This window comes from Globicephala melas, chromosome 6 (assembly GCF_963455315.2).
Source record: "Globicephala melas chromosome 6, mGloMel1.2, whole genome shotgun sequence".
Classification (NCBI taxonomy): domain Eukaryota; kingdom Metazoa; phylum Chordata; class Mammalia; order Artiodactyla; family Delphinidae; genus Globicephala; species Globicephala melas.
The window spans coordinates 2,712,539-2,731,709 of NC_083319.1; the positions used below are offsets into that span (position 1 = coordinate 2,712,539).

The 19,171-nt window shown below is 58.6% G+C and overlaps 1 protein-coding gene across 3 annotated transcripts in view; it reads right to left on the reverse strand.

The window, feature by feature from the left end:
• SARDH (sarcosine dehydrogenase) overlaps positions 1 to 19,171 on the reverse strand; it is a 63,796-nt gene extending 44,625 nt beyond the window's left edge. Inside the window, exons 1-9 of one of the 3 annotated variants that reach the window (XM_060300211.1) lie at positions 19,089 to 19,171; positions 18,424 to 18,474; positions 16,740 to 17,098; positions 15,429 to 15,607; positions 13,737 to 13,916; positions 12,909 to 13,032; positions 12,619 to 12,719; positions 4,193 to 4,297; positions 2,914 to 3,043 (exon numbers count right to left, since the gene is read on the reverse strand). In XM_060300211.1, the coding sequence (XP_060156194.1) occupies positions 2,914 to 3,043; positions 4,193 to 4,297; positions 12,619 to 12,719; positions 12,909 to 13,032; positions 13,737 to 13,916; positions 15,429 to 15,607; positions 16,740 to 17,070 (1,150 nt within the window). In that variant the 5' untranslated portion in view covers positions 17,071 to 17,098; positions 18,424 to 18,474; positions 19,089 to 19,171. Of the gene's footprint in view, positions 1 to 2,913; positions 3,044 to 4,192; positions 4,298 to 12,618; positions 12,720 to 12,908; positions 13,033 to 13,736; positions 13,917 to 15,428; positions 15,608 to 16,739; positions 17,557 to 18,423; positions 18,475 to 18,832; positions 19,036 to 19,088 lie in introns of those variants that run through there. The other 2 variants (XM_060300212.1, XM_030838373.2) reach the window with 2 other exon arrangements.

Genomic DNA, 19,171 nt, shown 5'->3' on the forward strand with positions numbered 1-19,171 from the left:
TGGAGTGCCCAGAGGGCTGGCTGCTCCTAACCGCCCCCTGGCGCCATCATAACCCCGGGTCACAGAGGAGGACGCTGCACAGCAAGGAGCTGGGGCCGCCGGTCAGGGCTGCCCGGCTCCCAGCCGGGCCCTCAGCCGCCGTGTGCACTGGTCACAAGCGCTGTCTTTCTCCCTGCTGGTGACCGGCGACCCCGGTCTCCGATCTTCAGCGTCTGAGCTGAAGGAGGCCACCAGCCCTGGGAAGCTGGGGAGCCTCCCAGACAGCCACAGGGAGGGTGGAAGAAGCGGGGCGGAGAGGAGGGCGGGGCCTAGGGTGAGTCCCTGGAGGCCACGGTGACACTGGTGAGCCTCCGGGGGAGGCGTCAGGAGGGGCGACAGCCCTGTGAGGAAGCGTCAGGGGCCTCTCTGGGGACTGTGCGGAGGCCGGGCTGCAAGGGGCAAGCTGGGGACGGGGTGGGGGGCGGGGGGGGGCAAGCGGGGGGCGGGGGGCGGGGTGCAGGGGGCGGCTCCCGCGACAGTGATGGGAGGATGCAGTTATGTTCGGGGATGACCCGGTGAGCACTTCGGGAGTGTTGTAAATGTTTCCAAACGTTCTGAGCAGCCTTACAGAAAGCCAGCAGGAGGGAAGTTTGGGGGTCAAGGTCGCCTGGATGTTTAACAAATGACTCGAGAGGATGCAGGATGCATGGGACAGGGGCCCCCACCTTGGCTCTGACCTCCCGACCTTGGAACGAGAGGTCTCCCCGCCCCCAGCTTCCCCGAAGTCAAGGGGGCCTGGGACTTCCCTGTTCTGCTCCGGAGGCCGAGGGTCGTTGACCGGCCTGTCCTCCCTGGTGAGAAGTGCTGATGTCCCCACGGAACCTCCCTCGCAGCTGGGAAACCAGACTCCACATGCATCTCTCCCCCGTAGGGCTTCCTGGGGGCCATGACCCCCAGTCCAATTAAAGCGAGAATGCTCCCGTGCCCCTGGGATTGCTTTGGGCCTGGGTTTCTCACTGCCAGCCCCACGCAGCCCCGGGAAGCTGCCGGGCCAGTGAGCCCTCGGCTCTCACACCGCACCCTGTGCCCCAAGACCCTGGGGCTGGCCGGGGGACCCCAGCTGCCTCTCCCCAGAAAGCTGTCCTCTCACCAAAGGCTCTTTCATGAGCTGAACAGATTAAAGCAGTCGGGGCTGGCGGCTGTGCAGACACCGTGTGTGCCGGAACCAGGAAGCCTGGACTCCCCGTCAGTCCGCAGGCTGGTGTCGGGACCCCTCCCCTCCCTGGGCCTGGCCTGCCCCTCACGCCCTGCTCGGCCTGTAGGAAAGGCTTTGACGGCCGGCCTGGGCCTTGCCCTGCAACCTAACGTGTGGCTTCCTCGCCTCACTCCGCCTGTCACCCATTTCACAGATGCGGACACCGAGGCTCAAGGAACTCAGCGCCTCAGACACAAAGTTTCCTCTTTGGGCAACTGTACCTTTCGGAACCTCTCTCCACCCCTAAGTAGGCACATCCTACCCGTTTCTTGCCTTTCTTGAGGATTAAAGCGATCCCATCCGTGCAGGAAGGAGGGGGTATGCCCACGTGTTTCTGCTGGAACCAGCCTGGGGTGGCGTGTCTCGCCCGCCCGGAACCCTGGCCCCGCAGCCCCCCACGGCACCCTCTGGGTGGCCCACCCTGCTCCCACCACCCCTGTACCTCCTGCCCTCAGCCCCGCAGCTGAAACGTCTGGGCCCCAGGGCCAGCTTGGGCCCCTCTACGCCCAGAGGCCACTGTCTGCCAGGACCCCAGGCCAGCAGCCTCACCCCTGCACCCCAGTGCCGTCACACGGGAACGTGCTGCCCCCCTGTCCCGAGCCCACCCGCCTTGGGTTCCAGCTTCGGGAGCTCTGCCCAGCCTCCCACACAGGCTCCCCCGCTGCGCTCCCCACGTGCCCGGGCACGAGGCAGGCGCTCAGCCGTCAGAAGGAGCTGGGCGGATGCTGTGTGAGCTCCCCCACACCACGTCCCCGCTGACGTTGTCCCGGGCTTGAATCTTATTCTAGAACCTTCTCCATCTGCACACAGCCTTTGAGACGCTCAGCGTGCCTGGGCCTCCCCCACCCTGGGGTCCCTGAGCTCCCTGGGCAACCCCAGGATTGCCCTCTCTCAGGCTCCGTCGTCGAGCGGTCATCTCTCCGTGCTGAGCTGTGAGTGACCCGTGCTGGGACAAGTCACATCAGTTTGAATGTCCAGAGTCTAGCCTGGCCGGAAGGCCCTAAACAATAAACTAGTGGCCTTGGCCAAACGTGTCAGTGCTGGGGGTCCGAGTCCACCCCCCCTGGTGTTCGATCCCCGTGGGCACCGACCAGCCGGGCAGGGTCAGGGGCTGCACCGTGCATACCCAAGGCGGGCACTGGAAGCTGAGCCACTCTGTTCTCCCCCTTTCCCTCCAGCTTCCTGCAGCTCAGCTTTCCCGGGGGCCAGAGGGGAGGCACCGGCTTGGGCCTTTCCATGCTGTGTGGGCGTGTGGCCCTGCTGGCCTGCCTGCCGAGGGCAGAGGGCAAAGGGGGCGAGGCTGACCTGGAATGGGGGTCTGCAGGCCTGTGAGGACGGCATCAGGGAGGAGCTTGGCCCTGCTCTCCATGCTCAGCCTCACCAGGCGCTGGGAGGGCGCTCATCCCACCTTACGGATGAAAACACCAAGTTCCAGGGAAAAGTCAAGCAGGGATTGAGCCCGGCGGGACCTCAGGAGGGACTCACGCGGGCGTGGACGGGAGGAAGCCTGGCCGCGTGCCCGTGGGCGGACTTCTGCCCTCACCGAGCTCACGTCCTTTGCCTGCAGAGAAGAGCGAGCGCGGCACCCGAGGCCCAGGACGGAGGGACGGCCGGCGCGCGCCCGGCGCAGGCCAGCCTCAGGGGGCAGCCCCCCCGCCGGCTCCAGGCCCCCCACTCACCTGGGCCGCAGACTGTGGACTTAATCCCCGTTTTCTCCAGCACGGGGACCCGGTTGACGGCACCTTCAATGTGCTGGGTGAACACATCCCAGTCCAGGTCGAAGAGGCCAAAGGCAAACTTGTCCGACACCTGGGGAGGCGGGCAGGGAACTGCCCTGTGACAGCGCCCCACGGGAGTGAGAGCCAGGCAGGGCCTGGCCAGCCCCTCCATTAGGTGGTGACAGCGCTGGGCTGGTCCCGCAGTGTGTCTCCCCTCCCCCAACCCCTCAGCGGCCCGTCTGCGCCCCCTTCCCGCCCCGCCCCAGGCCCGCCTGCTCTGCCCGGTCTCCCTGCCTCCCGCTCTCCTTCACCCCATTCACCTAAGTCAGATCGGCCCTACGTGAGCGGACCCTGCCCACGTCTGCCACCAACCCACAGCCACGCTGACCTTCCTTCGGGTCTTCGGGAAAAGCAAGCCTGATCTGACCTCAGGGCCTTCACCTCCACCTGGGGCAGCTCCTCCCCCGCCTTCTGTCTGCAGGGCTCTCTGCTGACGTCAGCTCCTCAGGGAGCCCTGCCCGGCCACCGTCCGAAGGACATCCTTCCACGCCAGTCTCGCTAGGCTCATCCTCAACCTGCTAGCTTCACTCGGGGCACAGACCACCATCCCAAATCGCATTACTTCTTTGCTTACTTACTGTGTGTCTCCCCACCAGAATAGAGGCCTCTGGGGACAGGGACTCGTATTTTGGTCTCCCTCTTTCTCCCCAAAGTTAAACAGTATCTGGCTGAAAGGACTCATTTTGTTGTTCAATTTGTAGACTAAATGCATGAGTACGGGAGCTGGGGTGGTCCGTACATGCTTGAGGGGGCTGGGGGGTGCTGAGGGGGCCGCTGGCCCTGCATGAACCCCAGGAGCTGCCGGCAGAGCAGCCCAGGCTGGAGGGAGATACAGCCGCAACCACGGGGGGTGGGGGAGGGCATGGGATTGTTTGTTGATGGACAGAGGGCTTCAATGCTTTCATAATCTTCTAAAGTCATTATTTCACACTTTGCAGCCTCTGATGATTGATGTTTTGAGGCAAGCCCTCCACCTGCCCCGAGTCTGGATCTGCCTGTGTGCCAGGTTCTTCAGGGGTTGGAAAAAATGGGTTTGACCTTGACCTTGTGGGATGGGGGACCTGCCACTCCTCAGGTAAGCCCCCAGGGTCGGGGGAGCTCCGGGGGGACAGTCTCCGGAAGAAGGCTCCTCCACGCTGAGATGCAGCCCCAACCCCTCCCTCGAGCCCTGGTGTCTCACCTCCTCCCAGAAGATGGGGTTGGTCTCGTAGCCGCCCACGGACAAGGCGTCCCCTTGGAGGCGGAGGTAGATGGAGGCGTCGTGGTCGCGGACGTTGGGCATGTTCTGCAAGGTGGAGCACAGAGGCCTCGGGGTCAGGGTCACAGACCCAAGCTGGGCCCACGGTGCCACCTCCTCGTTGTAGGACCCTGAGGACAGGGTGGACCTGGGGCCTCTGCGTCACACAGTGGACAAACCACCCCACTGAAACCCCATAAGATAGCAGCAAAGATGGAAGGGCGGAGGGAGGGAAGAGAAAAGGGTAACCCACGGAACACAGCAGACGGGGGATCTCAGCCAACACCGGAGGTGCAGAGTGGATGGGGGAGGGCCGGCGCCTTAGCTCAGGGCTGGGAGAGGGGAGACAGCTTGCCAGCCTCTGTCCAGTCCCCTCCAATCTGCAAAGGCCGAGCCTAGGGCAACCCCAGGTCCCTCTGCAGGGGGCGGTGGGCCGAGTGTGTACGTGTGCGTGCACGCATGTGTGTGAGTGTGCATGTGTGTGTGAGTGTGAGAGAGAGTATGTGCGTGGACGTGAACAGGAAGTTGGACTAGGGTCTCTTCAAAGCAATTGGACCCAGATCCCTTCCATCCCCACTGCGTGCAGCCCAGGGCCTGGCCCTACCCTGCAGGGGCCCTGAGGTCTGTCTCTGGAGAAATGGGTCCCCAGGGGCTCCAGGCTCCGGGGAGGTGAGAAGCCGGCTGCCATCCCCCCTCGACAACAGACTGGAGAGTCTTCTGTGGAGACACTGAGTGGTTTGGGGAAGACTCCAGACGCTGACATGGAGGTCCCTCACCAAAGAGAAGGGCATTCGACAGAAGGACTGGATAAGGCCAAGGACATCTTCCAGATATTAGGCTAAAACAGATTAAGGCATGGAAATCAGGAAAGGGAAAAAAATAAGAAAATTAGAAATTCAATCCTGAAGGTCCAATGTCCACCTTACAGGGGTTCCAGGAAGAGAAAACAGAGAAAATGGAGTAGAAGGAAAGTCAAAGCAAAAATCCAAGATGATTTCTCTGACTGAAAATCGTGAATCTCAGTATTGAAGGGCCCACAAGTGCCCACCAAGCCCTGTGATTGGACCAGGCCTGCACCAAGGCCACATCAGGATGGAACATCCGGCGAACAGGTGGGTCCTAAACAAAGAAACAGCATTCCTGGAGGCTGAAGACCTGGAACAAAGTCCTCAAAATTCTGAAAGACGATTTTAAATACAGAATTCTCGACCCAGTCAATTCGTCAACCGACTGTAAGAAAGAATAAAGATTTTCTTCAGACATTCACGGACACAAAAACGTTTATTTTCCAGGTACCCTTCTCAGTAAGTGGCCAGAGACCATATGCCATGGATCCGGAGAGCAGCAGATCCAAACAGAAGATGGGTGAGGAAGGTCCCAGGGTAACAGCCGGTCAGAGGCTGATGGAGAAGATAAGAAGGCAGCGGGAGGAGTCCTTCAGGGGAGGGGAATGGGACTTACAGACTTTATGGGATTTCTCTGCCATGTATGAGTATGCAGAAAATATTACTGATATGGGCGTCCCTGGTGGCACGGTGGTTGAGAGTCCGCCTGCCGATGCAGGGGAGGCGGGTTCGTGCCCCGGTCCGGGAAGATCCCACATGCCGCGGAGCGGCTAGGCCCGTGAGTCATGGCCGCTGAGCCTGCGCGTCCAGAGCCTGTGCTCCGCAACGGGAGAGGCCACAACAGTGACAGGCCCGCATACCGCAAAAAAAAAAAAAAAAAAGAAAGAAAAAACCCGAAAATATTACTGATAGGTGTTTGACAGATCTGTTGAGATGTTTGGGGGAAAATTGTGACAGTTATGAATACAGATGCAAATATCCTTGACAAAATACTAGGAAACTGAATCCAGCAACATAGAAAAAGGATTACATACCATGACCAAATGGGATTTATCCCGGGAATGCAAGGTTGGTTTAACTTCTGAAAATCTGTGTAATATACCATTATCAATAAAGGACAAAATCCACTAATTATTTCAATAGATGCAAAAAAAGCATTTGACAGATAAAACACTTTCATGATAAAAACACCCAATGTCTAGGAATAGAAGGGAACTTCCTGATAAAGAATATCTGAGAAACACCCACAGCAAATGCCTACTTATTTGCAGTCTTTCCTCTAAGACCAGGCCAAGAGAAGGAGGTCCACTGTCGCCACTGCCATTCAACATTGTACAGGAGGTCCTGGCCAGGGCAGGAATCAGGCAAGAAAGACTAATTAAAGGCAACCAGAGGGAAAAAAAGTAAAACTATCTCTAGGTGCAGATGACATGATCTTACGTAGAGAAAATCCTAACGACCCCACTAAAAACGATTATAACTTATAAAATAGTTCAACAAGGTTGCAGGATACAAGGTCAATATACAACAAAAAGCCACTGTATTTCTATATACCAGCAGTGAACAATCAAAAATGAAATTAGGAAAATAATTCAATTTACGATATCAAAAATAATAAAATGCTTACAAATAAGTTTAACAAAAGAGGTACGAAACTTGTACTCTAAAAACTAGAAGATGCCTTTGAAAGAAATTAAAGAAGATGTAAATAATGGAAAGACCTCTCAGGTTTACAAAATGAAGACTTACTATTGCTAAGAGGACAGTACCCCCCAAACTGATCTACAGATTCAACACAGCTCCCACCAAAATCTCAGCTGGCTTCTTGGCAGGAGTTGACAAGCTGACCCTAAAATTCATATGGAAGTGCAAGGGACCCAGAGTATTCAAAGCAATCTTAAGAGAAGAACAAACACGGAAGACTTACACTTCTGAGTTCAAAACTTACTACAAGGTTAATATAATCAAGACAGAGTGGTCCAAACATAAGGATAGACATGTATAGATCAACGGAATAGAACTGAGAGTCCAGAAATAAACCCTCACACTTATGGTCAATTGATTTTCCACAAGGATGCCAAGGCAATTCAATGGGGAAAAGGATACTCTTCAGCAAATGGCGCTGGAACACCTGAATCGCCTCCTGCAAGAGCACGAAGTTGGACCCCTTCCTCACGCCACACACAAAATTTAACTCCAAATGTGTTGGAGACCTAATTATAAGAGCTAAGACTATAAAATTCTTAGAAGAAAATACGGGAATAAACCTCTGTGGCCTGGTTTAGGAAATGCCTTCTTAAATATGATACCACAAGCACAAGGGACAAAAGAAAAAATTACATAGGTTGAAATTACTTCATCAAAATTAAGAACTTTTGTGCTGCCAACAATACCAACAAGAGGGTGAAAAGACAACCCACAGAATGGGAGAAAATGTTTGCAAATCATATGCCTGATAAGGGACTTGTATCCAGAATACATGAACTCTTATAGTTCAATAGAACGACAATCCAATTAAAAATGAGCAAAGTATCTGAACAGAGGTTTCCCCAAAGAAGATATACGTATGGCCAACAGGCACATGAAAAGACACTCAACGTCATCACTCATTAGGGAAATGCAACTCGAGCCACAAGATACCACTTCACACCCACTACGATGGCTAGAATCAAAAAGATAGACAATAAGAAATATTGCTGAGAATGTGGAGAAGTCAGAACCTTCACACACTGCTGATGAGAATGTAAAGCAGTGCAGCTTCCTTGGAAAACAGGCTGACGGTTCCTCAGAAAGTTCAACATAGAGTTACTCTATGACTCAGCAATTCCACTTCCACCCAAGAGAAAGGAAAACACACGTCCACACAAAAACTTGTACATGAATGTTCATAGCAGCATTATTCACAATAGCCAAAAAGCGAAAACAACCCACATGTCCATCAACAGACGAATGGATCAATAAACTGTGGCTTACAAGAGTATATTATTCAGCCATAAAAAGGAATGAAATTCTGCTACATGTACCACATGGATGAACCTTGACAGTGTCATGCAGAGTGAAAGAAGCCAGACACAGAGGCCACAAATGGTATGATTCCATTTCATTCAAAGTCCAAACCAGGAAAATCCAGAGACAGAAATTAGATTAGTGACTGTCTAAGCTGAGGGTGGGGGTGGGAAATGGGGGCTGATAATGTGTGTGGGGTTTTAAGGACTAAGATAATGTTAGATAGACAGATAGACAGGCAGACAGATAGACAGATAGACAGACAGACAGATAGACAGACAGATAAATAGATAGATAGACAGACAGATAGACAGACAGATAGATAGACAGACAGACAGACAGGCAGACAGATAGACAGACAGACAGATAGATAGATAGACAAACAGATAGATAGATAGACAGACAGACAGACAGATAGGTAGATAGACAGACAGATAGATAGACAGACAGACAGATAGATAGAGAGATGATAGATAGATAGATACATGATAGAGATAGATAGATGATAGATGATAGAGATAGATGACAGAGATAGATAGATGATAGAGTTAGATAGATTGATTGATTGATAGAGATAGACAGATAGATAGATGATAGATGACAGACAGATAGACAGATGGATAGATAGATAGGAATAAAGAATTAGTCACAGCTACATAGGAAACTGAACAACCAAAAAAAAAACTATTAATAACTCCAGGAAACACGAAAAGTTGGACACTATTTGCTCAGGAGTTAACAATGTTCTCATTGTCATTATACTGCAAATACTACTGATTTAACCAATAAATGAATGGATAAACAAAACCAAAGCATTTTAGAAAGTGAGCAGAGTGGGAAAAGGCCCACCCCCACAGGGGTCCTCAGCACTGGGGGAACTGCTTCCTCTCAACCCTGCTCTCCGGTGCCCCTGCCCTGGAGGTGGACACATCTGATGTGACCCCTCCGCCCTACCTTCGAGGACACACAGAGACCAAAAGGGATAACCTGGCAGATGCCCCTCCCTGCTCCTCCAGTCTCCTAGTGGCCTGGCTCCCCTGCAGAGCTGGACTAAGCATGTCTGCACTGATTGCAAGAAGGCCCCCGGGAAGCTCTCAGTAACTGAGCACTTCAGGAATAATAATAGTGAGAGGTTACCTCTGCTGTCACTACCACTCTAAAAACAAAACCAACAGAATGCCAGAGCTCCATAGAGCAGGAGAGCGGGGACACCTGCTGGCCAGGGAAGCCCCTGGCTTTCGTCCAGCAGGATCAGGGTCCCCATCTCCCTGCCTTGCAAGGCCCCAGCTGCCCCAGAGTGGCCAGCACAGGCTCAGCTCAGCCCCAAGGCATCCACAGGGTACCCTCACTGCTTCCTCCCTCCGGAAGCCCACCCTATAGGTGTAACACCAATTCCACTGGTGTCTCTGCCTCCTAATCTCAGCCCGTTCCTTCCATCTGCTTCTCCCGGCCCCATCTCCATCCAAATCTTGTCAGCTGCTTCCTCCAGGAAGCCCGCCCGATGGCGCCAGCCTTCCCTGCTCTCTTCCTCTGAAGCACCAGCTGGCTGGGCCATCCCATGCCCTTAGTCACGGTCGGTCACCGTGGCCCTCACCTAACGAGCCCCTGCTATCAGGCACTGCGCTCAGCCCTTCAGCCCATCACTTGGTTCCTCCCTCAGCACCGCCCTAAGAGGTAGCTACCATTTTTACCCATTTGGCAGAGAAGGAAACTGAGGCTCAGGTGGCACCTTGACTCACCTGGCTGGGTAATGGGGGAGTTGGGATGCAGAGCCTGAGCACGGGCCCTCTCCCATTGCTCTGTGCCCCAACAGAGCAGTTTCTGAAAAAGTGGGTCGAGGATAGCGGGGATGCCAGATCATGAGGGAGCATCTGGGCCACCACGTTTGACAGACGCAGAGGCCAGGCCCAGAGAGGAAAGGGACAAGGTCACAGAGGAGCTGGGGGCAGCATTCGGCTAGGACCCAGGACGGGGACGGCTTCTCAGAACTGGGGTCCCTAGGGCAGCACAGCCCTCTGGCCACCCACGAAGAAAGATAAAGGGCATGTGGTCCAGGTGGCAAAGCCCTGAGCCCTCACTGGCCAGCCCGGGGCCAACACCACGAGGCCCAGATCTGGGCAGTTAGTGTCCTGCTGCACGACTGTCAACCCAGGGAGCGACCCGAGCAGCGGAAGACAGGCCCAAGTGTCAGGGGCCTCCCAGCATGAGCCGCAGAGCCCTGACTGCAGGAGCTGCCGTGGCCTAAAGGAGCTTGTTTTCTGACCCACCATGGCATCAGACCACGTGGGAGGTCAGGGTCAGAGGCCTGCCCTTCTCCCAGATTCAGGCTGCCCAGGTATGGCCTCAGGAGAGGCTGGCCTCCCAGACTCCCCACGTGGAGGGGAGCATGGGGAACTTGGCCCCCAGCCCCAAATCTCCTCTTTTCTCCTACAGAAGTCTCATAGATTCTGGGGCTGGTGGCCCTTTCCTGGAGCGCAGCCTGGGGTTCCCAGGACACACAGGTTGCTGGGTGAGGGCAGTGTTTGTGAGTTACATGAATAACCCCAGCCTGGCTCTGACCTTAAAATTCAGGGTGCGGGTCCCTGGGCCCAGAGTGGGCCCTGCTTCTCCCTGAAAGCCGCCTCAAAGCTGGGCATCCTGCGCACCAGGACACGGAGAGACTGAGGCCCCAGTCCTGGGCTCTGTAGGACACAGCCCTGCTCTGCCCCCAGCCTGTCCCCAGCTTTAGCCCAGCCCCCGAGAGCCCACTGCGGCCTGAGGGCGACCCCTGGCGGCCGCGGGGGTATTTCCCACAGAACCAGGGCCAGGGGCTCTTCGCACCAACAGCTGCAGTGATGCCTCTTTCCCCAGAGCCCCACCCAGAGGGCACACAGCAGCCCTGGGGAGGAGTGTGTGTGCTGGGTTGTATTAAACTGTTCCACGAACGGGGGAACCTTGTGTGTGTGGGGGTGGGGGGACAAGAGCGGCGGAGACCCCGGCCCCGCGGCAGCTTCCCTCACCCTCCGCCACTGGGTCCACCCAGCGGCCAGCCTGGTGACCAGAGGGAAGCCAGGCTTGTCCAGGGCAGCGGTGAGGCTCCCAGGCCCCTCTTTGCTGGAGCCTGACCCTCAACAAGGCCAGTCTGGTCTCTCACGCTCTCCCCACACCCACACCCTCAGGCCCGCTTCCCTGAACTGCCTGCAGTGCCCCGGCCGCCAGGCTCTGCGTCCTCCCCTTCTCCCCCTTGTTCTTTCTCTGCCACCCTTCAGATGCCTCAGAAGACCCTTCAGACATGGCCTCCGCCAGGGCACCTCCCTGGTCCATAGGCTGGGAGTCCCTATAGCCCCTGTGCTTGCCCCCTGGGAGCCCCTGTCAGCCTGTTTTAAAATAAATAATACCTTTACTTGTTTGTACCCTTCCCCCAGCTCACCTGGGCGAGAACTAGGTTCTTATCTCTGTTATAGTCCCAGTTTCTAGATGAGGGCTTGGAGCACAGAGCTTATCCAGTGAATGTTTGATGCAGAGAGGGGTGGGGAGGGAAGGTTAGATGGATTAATAAACGGATGGATGATGGAGGAATGGGTGGAGGGAGAGATGAATGGGTAGAGGGGGTGATGGCTGGATGGATACATGAGAGAAAGGACGGACAGATGAATGGATGGATAAATAGATGAATCAATGGATGGATGAAGGGCTAGAGGGAGGGAGGGATCGGAGGAGGGATGAATGGATGCAGGGATGGCCAGAGGAACAGAGGGAAGGAAATGAGTGGAGGGATAATGGATGGAGGGAGGGAGGGGGAAGAGGCTGGAGGGAAAGAGGAGTGGTCAGTGACAAGGCGACAGGAAGCCACCTGCCACCAGCACAGGAGAGGAGATAGAAGGGGAGGAGAGGAGATAGAAGGGGAGGAGAGGGGAGGTAGAAAGGGAGGAGAGGGGAGGTAGAAAGGGAGGAGAGGGGAGGTAGAAAGGGAGGAGAGGGGAGATAGAAAGGGAGGAGAGGGGAGATAGAAAGGGAGGAGAGGGGAGGTAGAAAGGGAGGAGAGGGGAGATAGAAAGGGAGGAGAGGGGAGGTAGAAAGGGAGGAGAGGAGAGAGGGCAGGGGGCGCACAGCTCCCCTCTCCCCCACCGCCTCCTCTGGCAGAGGTGTCTCCAGGGCTCCCTGGGAGGTTCTGAGGGCCAGGGATCAATGTCCTCTGAGACTGGCACCCAGGGCACATTTGGGAGCATGCGAACATTCAGAGGTTCCCAGAAACGCCTGGGGCCCAGAACATGGCAAAAGCCAGACTGGCCGCACCATGCAGGATGGGCTTGGGCATCAATGAGAAGCCCTGCTCCCAAGGCAAAGGGGGTCGGGACCCTCGGGTTATGCCTGTGCTACTTCACTTCATTCTCAGGCCACCCAAAACCTCCAGTCATGAGGAGTCCCATTTCACAGATGAGGCCACTGACGCTCAGGGCAATGAAGGAACCTACAAGTGTTGGGCTTCACAGCCAGGTCCGTGCACCACCCACTTGGTGCCTGGGGCCGTCTACTCACCTGGATCCCTTCAATGCGCTCGGTGACGACGTAGGCATGGTGCATGGCTACCAGCGGGACCTTGACGCCAGCCATCCGGCCCACGGCGCCTGCCCACACTCCTGCAGGCAGAGCAGACAGTTGAGCTCTGCTGGCACCTGGTGGGGGCCAGCCAGCTGGGCGCCTCTGCAGGCCTGTCTGCCATGGCAGTGACTCCCCAGGTCACGCCTGGGCCGCCACCCCTAAGTAAGGCCAGGTTTAGGGAGCAGCCGGGGTGGCCACTTGGGAGCCCAGAAGAAACGTGTTCCCACCTGCACAATTGACCACGCAGGGTGTCTGGATGGAGCCGTGCTCTGTCTCCACAGCCTCGACCCGCCGCACCCCAAAATCATCCGTCCGCACACTGATGCCGGTCACTGGGCAGTTCTCGATGACCTGAGAGCGAGAAGAGCTGCTTCCAAAGCCATGTGGGCGCTCTGAGCACTGACCACCTACCCTCTCCTACCTCCAGCCCAGGCGGTACCCGGGACACCTGCTTCTGCTCAGGCAGGCTTCATGTGACCCCACTGGGGAAATGGGGTGACCACAGGGTGGAAACTAACTCCACGTGTTCCTTGACTTGGAGAACTTGTCCCCCCAGACAGAGGCTTTTTTTGAGAAAAAGAAAAGAAAAGGAGGGCTCATTTGACGGACAGATGCTTGCGGTAAAAGGTCACATACAGTGCAGTTTGCTTCCAGTTGACTTACATATACATCTTCATAGAAAAGTACTTGCAGTAAAACTACAATGTCAACATTGGTTACCTCTGGGTGATCCTCATTTCTTCTGTCTTGCTTATTTGTCTTTTCTAATCTTTCCTACAACTATGTGTGTATTCGAGACAAAAGAAGATAAAATTTACAAGAAGAGATTTGGGGCGGGTTCACTCTTCCAGCAGGGCCAGACCTCGGGGAAGGGAGGAGAGCTGACCTGGGGGACAAACCTGAGGGCGGCCGGCCTCTGCAGGATCGGATTAGAGGCTCAGGTCCTATGTGGAGCAGAGAGAACGGCACGTGTTCTCTTGCCTTCTGGTCTTGGGGTTCTTAGGCAGGAGGGGTGGGCTGGGAGCAGGGGACCCAGGGCCGGAAGGCCATTGTACCTGTGCTCCGCGGGCAGTGGCGGCCCTGGTGAGGGCAGTACAGGTGCCGGCGGGGTCCATGGTGCCGTCATGAGGCACGTACAGGGTCCCGTAGAGGTCATCCACATTCATCAGCGGATACAGGGCCTTGGTCTCTGCCGGGCTCAGCACGTGGGACTCCACGCCATAGGCCTTGCCCAACTGGGGGACCCAGAGGAAAGTACTTGAGCCCTCGGGGAGCAGACCCCCTTGGCCACTCTCCTCCCCATCTGGGCCTCCAAGGGTCAGTTCAGACCCTGTGTCCCCCAGGAACCCTTAGCCGGCCACCGTGCCCCAGCGGCCCCCGTCCCTCGGGCCAGCTCCGAGGAAGAGTAAGGAGCCCGGGTAGCGCTCGGAAGCAGGCTCTGGGGCCCTCCCGCCTCCCCCATCCAGCTCGAACATGAGCCATGTGACGAACATGAGCCATGTGACGTGGGGCAAGTTGCTAACGTCACCTGGGGGAATGGGGGTGATAATGGTTTACGGGGTTGACACCTTTAAAGAGCTTAGACCAGTCCCTGGCACATAAGGATCTACTGTATAACATAAATAAAAATAATCCCCGTAGGTCTGATAGTTTGAGCTTCAACCAGGTTTGACGGTCAGACCAGCTCCCCAGACGAGAGACCGCTGCAGTCCTCTGTCCCAGGCCCCGGACTGTGTGACAGACCACACCCCCGGCTCATTTGATTGGCCCAAGGGCAGCCAATCAAATGCCCCCAGGCATCCATCCATCGGGAAAGGCTCCGCCCAACTAGAGATGAGCTGAGCCAATCAGCTTCTCTCTCCGAGCAGTGGGAATGAAAAGCTGCAGAGGCCTCGCTCAGCACTTGAGCTGAAAGGTTGCCTGGTGCACCTTTGGAGCCTCCATGGCAGCTGATGAGTGAGCAAGGCGGCGGGGGGGGGGGGAGGGGGGGAGAGGTGGGGGGGAGAGGTGGGGGGAGTAGGCAGAGTGAGGCCACCTCCTAACCCCAGAGACCCAGCCCGTTCTAATGAAGCCAGGTGCCGCTGCTTCCGCCTGGGCAGAGGCACGCGGCATCCCTGTGACAATGTACCCCTGCTACCCACACAGGCCTCTCTGCTCGCTGGGCCCTGAGCCGCTCTTCAGTTGGTGCTCAATAAGGAATGAGCTGCTGGAGGAGCCAGTCTCAGCCACGCCCTGGAATTTGGGGTCCGGGCCTGGCTGCCCTGGGTGAAGAATCAACTCTCCACCCCAGCAGAGGGCCTTCCACAGCGGAAGGCTTTCTCTGCCGTCTCGCCCACAGTGGCGTTCCCTCAGCCCCGCCAGCGGTGCCGGGAGAAGGGTGGTCCTTCCTCCTGGGGACTGCAGTCTCTCATCATGCATCCTGACTCCTGTGAGCACCGTGCATGCCGATGACTCCCGGTTATCGGGCCTCTCCTGCCTCGAGGCTCGGCAAACGGTGCTGCGCAACGCAACGGTCCCATTTTAAAGGCGAGGATGCCGAGGCTCGGAGGCAACGCCGCTTGGCCCAGGTGGCCCGACCAGCAAGGGCAGCACCAGGGCTTGAACCCAGATCTGTCGGGGCTCCTTCCCTGTGCTACGCTGCCCCACCCACCACCGGCAGGGGGGCACACACCAACACGAGCCGCTCACTCGCCCGGGCGGGAGTGCACCCAGGACATGAGTCCCCGCCCCGGCAGGGGTGCACCCACCGACATGAGCCTCTTGTACTCATCCAGACGCTGCCGGTTGGACGCGATGAACAGGCCCCCGTTCTGGATCCAGCCCGTGTGCAGCCCCGTCTCCTCCCCCAGGTCGCGGCTCACCACGCGCCTCGTGTGGGCCAGAAGCTCCACCTCCACGTCGCTAGGCCGCAGCTGCCACAGCAGGCCTGACGGGGGAGGGGCGGGGCGCCGTCAGCCCCAGCACTGCAGTGCGGCACCCCGGCTCCTCCCAGCAGGCCCGGGCTCCTGAAGACCAGGCAGTGGGCGGGGAGCGTCTCTGCAGGCCATGGAGAGCCCCGAGCGGCTGATGAGCAGGAAGTGACGGGGTCAAAGCTGAGTTCCAGGACGTCGCCCTGGGGCAGCTCAGAGCGTGACGATACCCAAGGCTGCCATTTATGGAGCACCTCCTGTGTACTGAGCCTATCACTGGGTGACAGAGCGGTCCTGGGAGGCAGGCGTGACTATTTTATAGTGAAATTAAGGCAGCACCAAACGGTTCTGTGCCCAGGATCACAGGACGGGTGATGATGGGGCCGGGACCCCAACCCAGGACTGACTGAGGTCCAAAGGCAGCCCCTTCACCAGCAAAGCTGCTCCCTTCCAAGCAGAGTCTGGGGAGCGGGGGGGCCGGGGGAGAGGTAGCAGTGGGGGAGAGGCTGTGTGGGCCCAGCCGAGACAGGACGGTGGATAGGCAGGGGCAGTGGCGTGCAGGGCCGGCTGTGTCAGCTCTCAAGACACGTGATGCCTGAACCTCTTCCCAGCTCCACATCCAGCAACATCAGGCTCACATTGGCCAAAGTGGGAGTGTTTTCCCCACAGAGCCTGGCAAACTCAACGCAGGGTTAAGGCAAAGGTTGGCTGCCCTGGGGACGTGCGCACAGTAGGTGCTTTTACTGTATGCCCACTGGCTAGCTGGCTGAGAACCATGGTGCCCACGGAGGACATCCCCGATGGCCCCTTCCCCGTCCATCCTCTGCACCCCGTGGACGGCGCTCACCCTGGGTAGCTCCGTCCAGGGAAGGGGCTTCTGCTTTTTGAATACACAGCTGCCTGGGCTCCCAGCTCTGGTCTCTGCTCTGCCCTCCAGGATCCCCCAGTCAGTGTCTGCTCCCTCCTCCCCTCCGCAGCTCTTCAGAGACTCAGGGGGCACGCAGGCTCACCTCAGAAGGACCCCACGTCTTTTCCCCATGTCCTCCCCCTCCAGCTCAGCTGCCTCTAACCGGCCTCCGGCTGCCAACCCAGAGCTGGCCCCTGGCTGAATCCAGTCCCTCCCGCCCCCACGTGCACCCAGGCCCCTACCCGCCGTGTGCCAGGTGGTCCCGGAGGTCAGCCGCTCCCGTTCCAGTAGCACCGCCCCGCTCACGCCCAGCTTGGCCAGGTGGTAGAGGGTCTGGCAGCCCAAGCTGCCCCCGCCGATGACCACCACATTGGCTGTGCTGGGCAGGGGCCGGCTTGGGCCCTGGGCGCCTGCCCGGGGGTCCCGGGCCTCTTTCAGGGTCTGCTGGTAGGGCACACTCTTCTCAGGGCTGGGCCGGGCCCCGCTGCTCAGGAGTCGCAGCCCCAGGCCCTGGGCAGGGCTCCGGCAAGGACAGGTGGCGGCCACACGCAGGGCTCGGCTCAGCAAGGCCATGGGGACTCGGCTCGAGCACCGCAGGGAGCTGGGGAGGGAATCGGGGCTGCCTGGGGCACAGAGGCTCTGTGCAAGCGAGCCCCAGGGCCCCTGTGCTGTCACCCTCCGGCCGTCCTCCTGCCACCCACCCACGTCACGTGTGCACCTGTGCCATTTGTCCACGTGTACTGAGGGCCTCGTACGCTACAGGCTCTGGCTGGGCCCAGGGGAGACCACGGTGGGGGCAGAAGGAGGGCAGTGTGCGTGGCGGGGCAGGGCTGCAGGGCCACAGGATGGGTGGCGGAGAGCCTGGGGCAGGGACACCCAACCCTCCAGCCTGTACCCAACACGCCCTCCGGGGCAACTCCCGTCTCAGCCCCAGACAGAAGTTATTTCTGCCACGTTGACTCCACAGCCCTTTGGGACCCGAGGCAGAAGGTGAGCAACGCAGCGGCGTCCAGGCCCCCGGCTCCCTCGGGCCATCTCGAATCCAGGTAGGGACTCGGAGGATGGGCAACCAGCCTCCCTCCTCCTCGGTGACCTCCCAGTAGCCTGCAGGGCTCACCTTGCATCCCTCCCCGGTCAGAAGAGCCTCATAATTCGAAGAAGAAAACTGTGACGGGGCCCCACCTTCTAAGGAGACAGGATGCAGCAGAGGTGTCTCCCCGGAGGCGAGGAACACAGGGGAAAGGACGCCTCAGAGAGGCTCCTGGGCCCAGTCGTGGGATCAGCAGGAAAAGTAAGAGGGGTTTGGCTGTGGCCGAGGGACTGAGGTGGGTCCCGCACCTACGTTAATAGCCGTGATTGGTATCACTTAGCCAGTTAATTAAGACCACTTCCATTTCCAAGCATGTGTCACACGGCAAGCCGGGAACCCGCGTTCTCTCTGCTCGGAAGTCAAGATGACTGTTGTCCCCATTTCACGGAGGGGGGAGACTGAGGCCCAAGGAAGCCCGCCAAGGTGACCAAGGTCACAGGGCCGCCGTGTGGCCAAGCCTGCTGGCTGTCCTGCCCCCTCCCGAACTCCCAGTCCGCAGACATCTTGGGGCCTGGTCTGGGGGAGGAGAGGCTGGGGGGGGGGGACCCACTGCCACACCCTTTCCCGCCCTCACAGGTGGGCACTGCCCACCGCACCCCCTCCGCTCCCCCGCAGGCACCCGGGCTCTCAGGTTGGTCAGGGCTGCCCTGCCCTCACCACAGAGACCCCCCCCCAGGGGGTAGGGGCAGAGGAGGGAGCAGGCAGGGGTGAGTTGAGGGGCTTCGGGGTGGGGGGTTGGAGGCTGGGGCCGGGCACCCCAGTCCCTCCGTCAGCTCTGCCCTGCTTCAGGCGCCCTGGGCACGGGGAGGTGCAGCCCAGCTCGTGTCTGCACTTACCTTTCCTCCTTGGAGTTCCTTAACCCTCCAGGAGCCGCCAACAGTGAGGACCTACTGTCAGAAACTCAGCGTCACGTGGGTGCCCGGGAAGCCTTTCCAAGGCCAGGCATCTGCCCACCCCCTGCCCCGCCCCCTCCTCCTGGCCTCTGACCCAGACTCCTTCTTCCCTCCCCCTGTGCCAACGCGGGGGCTGCCACGTGCTGCCACGTGCCCCTTCCCGGTGCATGGCCAGTCCCGTTCTCCCACCCAGGCTGGGGGTAGGGGGGGCACGGCCCCAGCAGGGGCAGCCCAGTGCCCTCCCGCCAGGGCAGCTGCTTCCACATTGATCTGCACTTCTGCCCCCTCCAACTCTCTCCCACCCGAGTCTGCAGCCTGACCATTCATTGCCAGGGTTCGGGGTCAGACAGACCGGGTTGGCCTCGTGCTGTTAAGCGGGGTGGCCCAGAGAAGCCCTCCCCGCAGGCGGTAGGATGACGGGCCCGGGGGTGGGGGGAGGGAGGGAAGGTCCAGGCACAGGCCTCAGCGGGAGAACAAGGGCTGGGAGGGTGCCCAGGCCCCCTGGCCTCCCCCAGAGTGTCCCATGGTCGTGCCCAGCCAGCTCTGGGCCTGTCCCCACCCCGCCAGCCCAGGGAAGGGCCTGGGCCCTGCCCTCCCGAGGGCTGTACCTCCGGCCGGCCACTGCCCCTGGGCCCCGAGTGGCCTGCCAGTGCCGGGCCCAGTGGCTGCAGCAGTGCCGTCACCTCCTTCC